Genomic DNA, 12,500 nt, shown 5'->3' on the forward strand with positions numbered 1-12,500 from the left:
ATCCTCTATCCTCTCACCTCTATCCTCTATCCTCTCACCTCTGTCCTCTCACCTCTATCCTCTCACCTCTATCCTCTCACCTCTATCCTCTCACCTCTATCCTCCTTGGTCCTCTCACCTCTATCCTCTCACCTCTATCCTCTTCTATCCTCTCCTCCAGTCGGTGGCGTGCAAGGGAGATGGTTGGCCGTCAACCGTCTCTCTCGGCGCCTTAAGCCCCGCCTTCTGAGTGATGTCACAGCGGGGAGGAAGTGGGAGGGAGGGGGGGATGTTTTAGTTTTGATACTTTAACAAAGACTTAACTCTTTGTTTGAAACCTGATTCCAAAGGAATCAACGACTGATTGTTCTGATTTTTCTACTCCCAATTTATCTGTAAAAACAACTGAAATAAAAGTTTGTCCAGTGAGAACTCGTCGTCGTTGGTTTGGTTTGTTTTTAAAGTTGTTTTATTTCATTGAGACTTTAAAGGGAACACGCCCGACTTATTGGGACTTTATCTTATTCACCCCCCCAGAGTTAGACTAGTCCATACATCTCTTATTGGGACTTTATCCACTTCCCCAGAGTTAGACTATCTCTTCTCATTGGGACTTTATCTTATTCACTGTAACCCCCAGAGTTAGACTAGTCCATACATACCCTTCTCATCTCTTATTGGGACTTTATCTTATTCACTGTAACCCCCAGAGTTAGACTAGTCCATACATACCCTTCTCATCTCTTATTGGGACTTTATCTTATTCACTGTAACCCCCAGAGTTAGACTAGTCCATACATACCCTTCTCATCTCAGTGCGAGTTGTAATGTTGTCTGACAGCTATACCGGTAGCTGCCCATTACAGACCCTGCAGGTAACTGGTTCCATCTAGCCTACTGCTCCCAATAAGTGACAAAATAACACCAACATGTTCCTATTTCCATGTTGTGATTTGTAGAGTCACAGCATGTACACATAACAAGGTCACATGACACACAGCCATCTTCTAACTGTAAACAAACCGGGAACTATATTCTCAGAAGGCGAAGCACTGCTACTTGGGCGGAGGGATTTGCTTTGCAGCAAGCCTGTCTGAGAATATAGTTCCTGGAGATGAGAAGGGTATGTATGGACTTATCTAACTCTGGGGGTTAGGGTGAATAAGATGAAGTTCTGATAAGTCGGCGTGTTCCTTTTTAAAGGTGCGATATGTAATGACAGCTAGTGTTTAAAATAGTTATTGCAGTACAAATTCAAACTACTGGTGAGTGTCCAATCGCTAAACACACTGCAAACTCACGATCCTCTCTTCCCGATTTACAGCCCCCGTCTCTTGGCTTAAAATAACTCACCGTTGTCGGCTACAGCCACTGGTACAGGTTATTACAATAATTAATAACCAGTCCCAACAGAAAAAAAATGATTATGCAATCCCATAATTCAATGCATAATCAGGGCAATAAACTACATTTTTTTAGTTTAAAAAGCAGAAATATGCTAGTAGTGAACTGATCCTTGACTTGTGAAGAGTAATAGTTGTGCGGAACCATCAATGTTATTTTTGGGCAATTTGGTTGAAAGAATCCCAAAATTTCTTATTGTAGAAACTTTAAAACACGGGTCAGATTTAACCTGAAGAAAACAGGGAGGATTAAAACAACAATAAAGATTGTTAAAGTGACAAACTCAGCGTTGATTTCTTTCTAAAATATAAAACGCTTCCTAAAGAGAATATGTGCAGTTTTATTTGTTATTAGTAATAAGCTATTGCACTGTTCAATCACTCGGGATGAATAAAGTATCAATCTATCAGTCCCTCCAGAAAAATGCGATTATGTGAGCGCATTTTTTCAAATATGTTGCACTTTTGCTACATAAATTTCAGATTTCCACGCAAAATATTTGGTGCTTGCATGATTTCATAATCCCCGCATTTTCGTTGCAAAAAGTCCCATAATATCTCTTTGCAGAAAGGTGAAAAATGTGATGTAATTACGCAACGTGAACATCATCAAAAAGCAGGGTGTTGGGGGGATCACTGTTTTTCTCTTTTCATCACACTGCAGTTTTTGCAAGTTCCCGCAATTTCATTGCATAAAATTGCAAAAATATCAGAGCATATTCCATCGTGTTTTTTTAAGAAAACATGACGCATAATCAAGGATTTTTGCCCCGCAACAATCACAAAAAAACTCTTTTTTTCGGGAAGAACTGGCTAGTGTGCGTCTAGATTTCTAGGCTAGGTCTGACTCTGTCCACTGAAAACCTTGGTAGAAAGAAAAGAGAAAAGAAAAAGCTTGATTTGGGAGTGATTTGTTTCTTCAACGAGATTAAGAGTCTCAGAGGCTGATACACGTATCGCAGAAAGTTCTTAAAAACATTTATTTCACATGAAACATTTTATTTTATATAGTAGTCTGACGGGTAAACCCAGTGACATGACAAACCTAGAACTCAAACTTTGAATGGATTAATACTTGTTGAACGTTACAAAGACATGTTTTAACAGAATATGACACTGTATCGTCTGCAATTTTTCATTTAAGTAAATAATGTGGCCTAATTTGATCCTATTGTGTTTTATTGCACTTGGTTTTTGATTATTACAAATAATCAAGCAAAATGATCATCTTAATAGAAGAAATACCATCTCTCACATCACATAAATTACGAACAAGTCGTCAAAATCTTCACGGCTTTCTCGTCACTAGCCGAAACGAGCTGGCTAACTGCAACCGTTAGCATGCTACCTCGTTCTCAATAGCAAAGCACTGCTACAACACACACTAGTTCACCATAATCTCCAAGAGAACTACTTCCATGTGGGCCCTGGTTTAGAAGAAGTCTCCCAGCTGATCCTGCCTTGGAACTGACTGAAGTTGGAGAAACAGCCTTTCTTTTACTGTCTATGGAGCTAGCTGACATGATCTACGATCTGAGCTACTGAGCATGTGTGAGTGCAATCAAAGATAGTACTGAAGAAGAGATGTCTCACTCTGTAGCTAAAACAGAGACCTGAACACAGGGTGAAAAGAGGAGCTGCAGCAGTGAGAGAGAGCTGTGTAGTTTTTTGAAAATGAAACCATGTAAACCTATTCTGGTACAATCTCTAAATACAATTAATTAATTTCATTCATACACCACTGATCTGGAATTCCACACCCCATTGTCTTTGTTTACTTTGTTTATTAAATGTCATAAAAATGTAAAATGTCAGATGTTTGCAGTGCACCTCCCTTCTTTGTTGTAGCCGGTCATAACATTTTGGGGGCTCGTCCGGGATCACCCCTTCACCAATTCACCCTCTTAGATCAACGTCCTCATCAGAACAACAAAGTGACATGTTCCTCAAAGACTACATCACGTCTTGAAATACACTGATAGATGTTCATCATCATCTATTTCTGTTTTACAGTCACACAGACCTTAATTGGTGAAATTATGATTTCATCAAAAATGGCAAAGTATGGAAACATCCTCTCAGTGAAAGTGTGTGTGAAGGTGTGTATATGTGTGTCAGTATCAGGATCAGAGAACGACAGCTTTCTTCTGTTCCAGTCCAGAGTCACTCGGATCCTCTGGAGCTGCTTCTCAAATGAGAGATCAGTGCGTGGATCTGATGGTGACTCGGCTGAGTAGTCACCTTCATAGAAACACAGTATCCATAATCCAGACAGTATGTCTCCTTCCTCTGGACAGACTCTGCTATCACACCCAGTGACCCGAATGGACTGTCTCCAACCTCGACATCCCAGCTGTGAGTCCCTGAGTTAAAGCCCTCAGAGCCCAGGACAGAGTAGTAGTAAATGTCATCCATCCTCTCTGGATTATCAGGAAGCTGCTGTTTCTCTCCTAGTCTCACACTGGTCAGATCTTCAGACAGGATGAGTTCTGCATGAGCAGTGTTTGGGTCCAGAATCAGAGGATAGTAGGAGACCATGTCCTTGATCTTGTTCCAGATGTTGAAGCTCAGGTTGCCCAGGTGTTTGGCCTCGTCTATCAGAGCTCCTGAGAGCAGCTGTGGATCCTCCAGCAGGGGCTCTGCTGAACTCTTCCCACTGCAGCCTTGTAGTTGATCAGGAATGAGACGTCTTCAGCTCCCAGCTGCTCCTCTGTGGCTCTGACTGTGTCTGAAAGAGCTGCTATCTCTCTGTTCAGAGCCTCCATCTTCTCCTTCATCCTCTGACTCTTCTGCTCCTCTTCCTCCCTCAGTGCAGCCAACCTGGCCTCCTCTTCCTCTTCTAGAAACTGGTGAAGCTTCTTAAACTGATCCTTAATCTGGGTCTCTGTGCGTCGAGCCTGGACCTTCAGGTGTTTTGCTGTTTGATCAAACTTCACTTTAACTTCTTCAAAAACCTTTAACTTCTCCTTTAAGGGCTCCAGAGTTTCCTGGAGTTTCTTCCTGTGTTGTCGTGCAGCTTCGTTGACGGGTTTGAATCTGTGGTTGGAGTGTGTTTCTGAATGCAGACAGATGAGACACACCGGCTGCTGATGGTCCAGACAGAAGAGTTTGAGTTTCTCAGAGTGCAGACTGCAGAGAGACTCTGAAACCCTCTGATCTCTCTCCAGTAAAAAGGCCTCACACAGGTTCTTCAACACCAGGTTACAAGCTGGTTCTGACTTTGGAGATCTTCTCTTACAAACTGGACACTCCTTGACTGGTTTCTCTGTCCACCAGCTCTGCAGACAGTCTTTACAGAAGCTGTGGCTGCACGACAGAACGACAGGATCTTTAAAGACTTCATGGCAGACAGGACAGCAGAGATCTTCCTCTAATCTGGAAGCCATATTTCTCTGTAAGTGAAGAGAAGATAACATAAGATTAAAGCTGCAGAGAGGGATGAACGGGCCTTCACGTGCAGCTGATCCAATTTGAGAAGGATCTGTTGAATCCTCCAGGAGTCTCAAAAAGTTAAAGGGCAGAGTTTAGATTCTCTGCCGATATTTCCCACCACTAACGTCGGGCCGGGCCCTTGATCGAGCATTTGTGTTTTTTTAATCATTACTTTGTTTGCCTGATTTCGTGGGGAGCAGTAGCGGAGATAGCGTGGGTGCTTGGGTGCGGCTGCCCCAGGGCCCCGTGCCAATCAGGGGCCCCTCAAACGCCCCAGATCTTGCGTCACTTGACGAGAATGGGGGCCCTCGCCAAGTGACACATTGCAGATTATTAGCTGAAAGAAGCCAGTTACTGCATATGATCTCACGTTGTGATAATGCAGCTCTTTATATCAAACGTAACTTAAACTCATGGTTACCATGGTAAACCAGCACAACAATGAAAGTTACCAGGCGACAAAACACCACATTCAAAGCAGACACATTAAAAACAATAGAAATTTTACATTTGTTTTTCGAACAAATGGCCAATTTATCAGCAAATTTTATCACAACTCTGTTTACCGCCTTGCATCATGGGAATTGTCCAACCAAAGACCCACGCTATATATATTTCTTTTCACGTCGTTATTTCGTTCTTTTAAAATGACTTTGGTAGCAGAGGGCCCGTGATGAAGCTCCACCCCCACTGTACTGAGAGTTTAGCTCCGCCGCTGGTGGGGAGAAAGCTTGGCCTCTCCAGCTTCTCCCATAGCTCTGGGTAAATGTCCTGCGCTGACTTCTAACTAACTACTACTTCTACTAATTACTAAACTGTATGATAATTATGCAACCAGGCCGGATAGTTTCAGCTATCTCACTAGTCCTTTAGGAGAAGATATGGGCTCTCTGGCGCGTTGTTGGCCAGTGCGTCAGCACGCAGCAGGAGTTTTTTATGTCTTTACACACCAGAAACATGTCTCTACCCTTGTCTGGACACATGGATGTTTCCCATAAACATAAATGTATACTGATTTAATAACAACAAAGACAACGTCAGCAGTATTGACGGCAAAATACACTCCAGAATATTTTGTTCTGCATTGACAAGGTGCAATATTTCAAAATCAATAATTTGTTTTGATATTACATAAATATATATCTGCATTTATGTCAAAACCTCGAGACTTTCACACATCAAAATGTCATTCATTAAATGTATTTGTGTCTAAATGACATATAAACATCTTTTCCTATTCTATCGTCGGTCCTATTTCTAGCATGCACGCGTTTTCTGGAGCCTGAGACATTCGCCACGAAGGAAGTGTGCAGGAGCCCTAATAAGGAAACTGTTATTATTGTTTGTTGTCTTTGAAAGTTGTTGAGGTTTAAAAAAGTTAAAACCCAGCTTATGTTTTGAAAACAATGTTTAATGGGGCCTGCAGCTAAAGTTAATCAAGTAACTACACTAATCAGCATTTGAGTGCCTCACTCAAAACCTAGCTTCTAAAGAATGAATCAGGTCATGTCTGACATTTAGCATATGAAGAAGACTCATTGTCCCCACAGGAAAGGTAACTATTGTTTCTGGTTTTGGGGAGCCACTCCCTGCAGGGCCAGGCGGGATTAGACAGAATCGGCACTACCATGTGAAACGACCTTTGTCTGTGACCTGGGGTAAACCTAAAATCAGAGGTGTGTCTTTAATCAGAGACCCACAATTCCACAGGAATATAATTCGGAAACTGAGGTGATGTCGGCACTTCAATCTGTGACCCCGACAGGGGAAGCAGATGGAGTCCGCTGTTTACAACGTATTGTTTGTCATGTCACATGACTGTTCTTCTGTAACTCCGCAAGGATGAAGCATGAGATCAGTCCGCTGTCAGCTGCAGTGTTTTATGTTTTATGTTTGATTGTGTTTTGTCTTGTCGTTTTTGTGCAGTTTCATTAAACCTTTTGCTTAACTTTCAATTCGACCCCCAGCCCTCTCCTCCTTCCTTTCTCCAGAAATCGAAGAACACGTCTTTTAGTAATTTCTTAACAAAGTTGAGGCTCAGCAGCAGAAACTTCCTCTAATCTGGAAGCCGTTTAGTGTGTGTGAGTGAAGCAGAAAACACAGACAGCTCAGCCACTCCCTGTTCCCTGAAAACTTACGTTCACTTTGAGTCTTTGTTCCTGTAAAATCTCTCGTTCAGTTTGTGGATTCAGCAGCTGGTTGAAGTGGTAGTACTCCCAGTACTCCCGGTACTCCCAGTACTCCCAGTACTCCCTCCTGTAGCTGTCCTCTCTCAGAGAAAGTGGTGGTTTAGCCTTTAGGTCAATCTTATCGTCCGTCTGTCAGAGAGAGAGAGAGAGAGTGTGTGTGTGTGTGAATAACTTCCTGTTTCCTGGTTTGTCTCTGCTGAGTCGGGTGGAGCTTCAGCGTTAGTTTGTCAGTTTGAGTTTAACATGGAAGTGTTGTTCCTGTTTTCTGTCTTCGTCTTGAGTTTGTAGTTAATTCACAGCAGGAAGGAGAAATCACTTTGAGTGTGTTGCACATGAAACCTGCTCTACTCGCCTTTTCAGGTTTTTCCATTATGAAAAAAAAGTACCTGGTACCTGCTAACAGGTACTTTTTTTAGTATCACCTCCATCGAGGTTCCAAGCGACCTGAGAAAAAGGAGATCCCATAATTCAGGGCATAATCAGCCAAAGTCCGTATATTTATGCGAGAGGGGGCAATACGCCACACTTTCACCGCATAAATTACAGATTTCCGTGCAAAATATGCGGGGCTTGCATGATTTCATAATCCCTCAAAAAGTCCCATAATACAGTACAGGCCAAAAGTTTGGACACACCTTCTCATTCAATGCGTTTCCTTTTTATTTTCATGACTATTTACATTGTAGATTCTCACTGAAGGCATCAAAACTATGAATGAACACATATGGAATTATGTACTTAACAAAAAAGTGTGAAATAACTGAAAACATGTCTTATATTTTAGATTCTTCAAAGTAGCCACCCTTTGCTTTTTTATTAATAAGGGAAATAATTCCACTAATGAACCCTGACAAAGCACACCTGTGAAGGTAAAACCATTTCAGGTGACTACCTCATGAAGCTCATTGAGAGAACACCAAGGGTTTGCTGAGTTATCAAAAAAAAAAAAGGGTGGCTACTTTGAGGAATCTAAAATATAAGACATGTTTTCAGTTATTTCACACTTTTTTGTTAAGTACATAATTCCATATGTGTTCATTCATAGTTTTGATGCCTTCAGTGAGAATCTACAATGTAAATAGTCATGAAAATAAAGAAACATGAATGAGAAGGTGTGTCCAAACTTTTGGCCTGTACTGTGTATCTTAGCAGAAAGTTGAAAATGTTGCGTTTACTTCACACAAGAGCAGCCATTTTCCCCTGTTGCCATGGGAACGTTATGAAGTGACGTAATTACGTGGCGTGGATCACTGTTTTTTCAAGTTTTTGCTAGTTCCCACAACTTCATCGCATAAAATTGCATAAATATCATATAGAGCATATTACATAGCATTTTTTAAGAAAACGTGCCGCATAATCAAGGATTTTTGTCCACAACAATCACAAAAAAAAAACTGAGCATTTTTCTGGAAGGACTGTACAAAGCAAAATGATCATCTTAATAGAAGAAATACCGTTTCTCACATAATTGTGACTGGCTAGTGTGCGTCTAGATTTCTAGGTTAGGCCGAAAGAAAGAAAGAAAGAAAGAAAGAAAGAAAGAAAGAAAGAAAGAAAGAAAAAAAGCTTGATTTGAGAGGGATTTGTTTCTTCAACGAGATTAAGAGTCTCGGAGGCTGATACACGTCGCAGAAAGTTCTTAAAAACATTTATTTCACATGAAAACAATCAGTGAAACATTTTATTTTGAAACAGCAGTCTGACTGACGGGTAAACCCAGTGACATGACCAAACATAGAACTCAAACTTTGAATGGATTAATACTTGTTGAACATTACAAAGACATATTTTAACAGAATATGACACCGTATCGTCTGCATACAGTAACACAGACAAACGGGAACAAACATACATATATCTTTAATATATTAAAAATACTGACTGCTGCATTTAAAAACCACAGAACAAGACAAGGCACAGAGTTCGGACTGATTGTCTTTTTTTTTTTTTTTCAACAACAGTATGGCTTGTATTATAAAAATTAAATGTCAAAAATACACAGGTGTTATCAAAATAAACAGCCTGCTTGTTCTGACAGTGAAGCAGCTTTAAAAACTAGTTTATTTGACTGACGTTTGGTTTCAAGCAGCTGTAAAAACCTCTGTTTATTTGACTACAATTTGGTCTAAATAAGCTGTAAAAACCTCTGTTTATTTGACTGAAGTTTGTATTGAAAGTAGCTGTAAAAACCTGACTTAATAATAAGTATAGACAAAATATGTTTTGATGTATTGTTGAGCAAAGTGACTTTAGGAAAAATATATTCTGTAGAAAAAATGACCTGCAAAGAACTACAAAAATCAGGTTATATACAGTATTTTGTCTGCATTTATTCCATTTGATACGCAGATCGGGCTAGGCTAAGCCATTGCAGTTAGGTTAACGAGAAGACTTGTTTAGTTAATGTCTCCGTGATACAATCAGTGAGGACGGATCCTAAAGAGAACAGCTGAGGAGAGGTGAAAGAAAGGGATTTTTAATCAAACTGTTTTTATAAACATGACAATAAACAGTTAACGTTAGCTTAGCGGCAGCACGCAGCTGCACTTTTCCACTGCCTGAGTCGGAGAAGACGAAGAAAACAACGAAGGTAAAGCCTGTGGTGCTCTGGCAGGACTCCATGGTGCGTTCAGGTGCACCTAGTTAAACTAATGGTGGATTCCATTGCACATTGTAAACTCTGAGAAACTCAAAACTGTTGTTGCAAAGTACCTTTCTGCCATCTAATGGCTCTTATTATGACATTGCTTTCATTGTTGGGGGGGAGGGGGATTTTGGCAACAACAGTATGGCTTATATTATAAAAATGAAATGTAAAAAATACACAGGTGCTATCAAAATAAACAGCCTGCTTGTTCTGACAGTGAAGCAGCTGTAAAAACTAGTTTATTTGACGTTTGGTTTGAAAGAAGCTGTAGAAACCTCAGTTTTTGGACTTAAGTTAGGTTTAAAGGTGCACTACGAGTTCCTGCATGGTTTCAGCGCAATATCATTTTTGTTTCAAATTATAGGAATCTCTCCTTGATCCGCTAGCTGCCTGGTCCCTGAACACACCGTGAAAAAGCCCGTTCTCGGGAGACAACACAGGGCTCGTAAATGTCAAGCAAACACTAGGGGCACAGGCTGTGCACCAAAATACAACAAACACGTTCCAGCCAATCACCGACATGATGGTTCATGCAGGAACTCATAGTGCACCTTTAAAGCACCCGTAAATACCTTTTTTTTTTTTTTTTTTTTTTTTTGCTTAAAGGTCCCATGGCATGAAAATGTCCCTTTATGAGGTTTTTTAACATTAATATGAGTTCCCCCAGCCTGCCTATGGTCCCCCAGTGGCTAGAAATGGTGATAGGTGTAATTCAGATACAGTATTAGGGGACCACTAAGGTCTATATAAAAGAGACTTCAGATACAGTATTAGGGGACCACTAAGGTCTATATAAAAGAGACTTCAGATACAGTATTAGGGGACCACTAAGGTCTATATAAAAGAGACTTCAGATACAGTATTAGGGGACCACTAAGGTCTATATAAAAGCATCCAAAGAGCACCATGTCATGAGACCTTTAATAAGTATAGACAAAATATGTCTGATGTTTTGCTGAGAAAGAGTGACTTCACTGTTGGGGGTGAAAAAACAGTTTAAATTGAATCAAATTGTGGATTTTTTTGGAGCAGCATGACCGTGACACCCCTCGCTCATGCGCGCGTCCAATCAGCACTGCGTCTCCTTGGTGTCGATCTGATGCTGTCTCTGCAGTTTGAGCATCAGCGCCTTCTACGCCCGCGATTCGTCACGCTATTCTCCGTGAGGTCCTCGAAGAGCGCTGAGCGGAGCCGGCCGGCCGGCCGAACGCCTCCTCCAGAGCCTCGGTGTCCAAGCTGGGGTCCTCCTGGATGGTGGCCATGCGGGGGCTATCAAGAGGGGCGTGGCCTGGGTCATCGGGGCGGAGCCAGGGAGCAGAGGGCTGCTGGGGGTCTGCGAGGGCTGACCCGGCTGGAAACGAAGACCAGCGGAGGAAGTGCTGGTCGGGAAGGTTGGAGGTTTGACGATCCTAACTGATGCGGACTCGAGGCTGCTCAGGAGCTCTGCATTCTGGGAAAATTAACAGTCACGGTCAGTATGTTCCACATGGACTCTTTTCTCCCATGTCTAAAAGTGACTAAATGTGAACAACAATCTCTGAAACTGGTCCAGTATTAAACAAGAACCAAGCTGCAATATAACGTTAAACCATCAGTCAGTTAGAGTCTAATAAAAGTTCTGTTGTTGCTGCTGACAGACTCAGATTATTATTCTAAGTGTCTGACAACATTATGGGATGGATCCCTACAGAGATAGACCTTTTAGTTAAAGAGTAAGACCCTTTTAATTTAACATGAAACAGCCCCGAAATCACCATCACCAAACTCCACCAGACTCCATGTAAATAATCAGGACTTTTATCATCATAAAACACAATTCATTCAAAGTGGGCAGAAACTAAATAAAACTATCAAAAGCCGTCTTGGTTCATCTTTCTACTGTTCCAACAATCACCACTCTGGTTTGGTTGAAATAAACTCTTAATTCACCCATTTACATGTGGAGATATGCTGGCTCTATACACGCTAAAAGTCCTGATTATTTACATGGAGTCTGGTGGAGATACGCTGGCTCTATACACGCTAAAAGTCCTGATTATTTACATGGAGTCTGGTGGAGATATGCTGGCTCTATACACGCTAAAAGTCCTGATTATTTACATGGAGTCTGGTGGAGATATGCTTTCTCTACACGCGCTAAAAGTCCTGATTATTTACATGGAGTCTGGTGGAGATATGCTGGCTCTATACACGCTAAAAGTCCTGATTATTTACATGGAGTCTGGTGGAGATATGCTGGCTCTATACACGCTAAAAGTCCTGATTATTTACATGGAGTCTGGTGGAGATATGCTGGCTCTATACACGCTAAAAGTCCTGATTATTTACATGGAGTCTGGTGGAGATATGCTGGCTCTATACACGCTAAAAGTCCTGATTATTTACATGGAGTCTGGTGGAGATATGCTGGCTCTATACACGCTAAAAGTCCTGATTATTTACATGGAGACTTACACACACTATTACTTATCATATTATATTGTTAGATAAACTCACGCTGTGGAATAACAGAGTCTTGGTGGTCTGTTCATATTGTTGATCCAGCTTCTTGTCCTGAAAGCACAGAAAGATGAACAGGGTCAGAATACAGAACATTTTCATTTTTTTGGCCTAAAATTCTCTCATACAAAGCTGCTCAGTTAGTAAACTTTCTGAAAACATAGCAAAAAAACTTGTAAAAAATGTCGTAAAAACTTACAACTTGGACTTAATCTTCCAAAACCAATCTACCTATTCTGAATATTACACACACAAACACACACACACAGACACACACATACAGACACACACACACACATACAGATACAGGCACACACACACACACACACACACACACACACAGACACACAC

The 12,500-nt window shown here is 41.2% G+C and overlaps 1 protein-coding gene and 2 pseudogenes across 1 annotated transcript in view; 1 reads left to right on the plus strand and 2 right to left on the minus strand.

Annotated features, from left to right (window-relative positions):
* The window catches only part of LOC114572898 (cleavage and polyadenylation specificity factor subunit 3-like), a 48,277-nt pseudogene extending 47,986 nt beyond the window's left edge, over positions 1-291 (plus strand).
* Positions 292-3,146: 2,855 nt separating this feature from the next.
* Positions 3,147-7,390, minus strand: LOC114572796 (E3 ubiquitin-protein ligase TRIM39-like; annotated as a pseudogene).
* A 3,104-nt stretch (positions 7,391-10,494) lies between these two features.
* Positions 10,495-12,500, minus strand: part of LOC114572799 (disintegrin and metalloproteinase domain-containing protein 17) — a 2,591-nt gene continuing 585 nt past the window's right edge. Inside the window, exons 2-3 of the mRNA XM_028604569.1 lie at positions 12,147-12,203; positions 10,495-11,100 (exon numbers count right to left, since the gene is read on the minus strand). Coding sequence (XP_028460370.1) covers positions 10,804-11,100; positions 12,147-12,203 — 354 coding nt within the window. The 3' untranslated portion in view covers positions 10,495-10,803. The remainder of the gene's footprint in view (positions 11,101-12,146; positions 12,204-12,500) is intronic.

Source organism: Perca flavescens, chromosome 18 (assembly GCF_004354835.1).
Source record: "Perca flavescens isolate YP-PL-M2 chromosome 18, PFLA_1.0, whole genome shotgun sequence".
Lineage (NCBI taxonomy): Eukaryota > Metazoa > Chordata > Actinopteri > Perciformes > Percidae > Perca > Perca flavescens.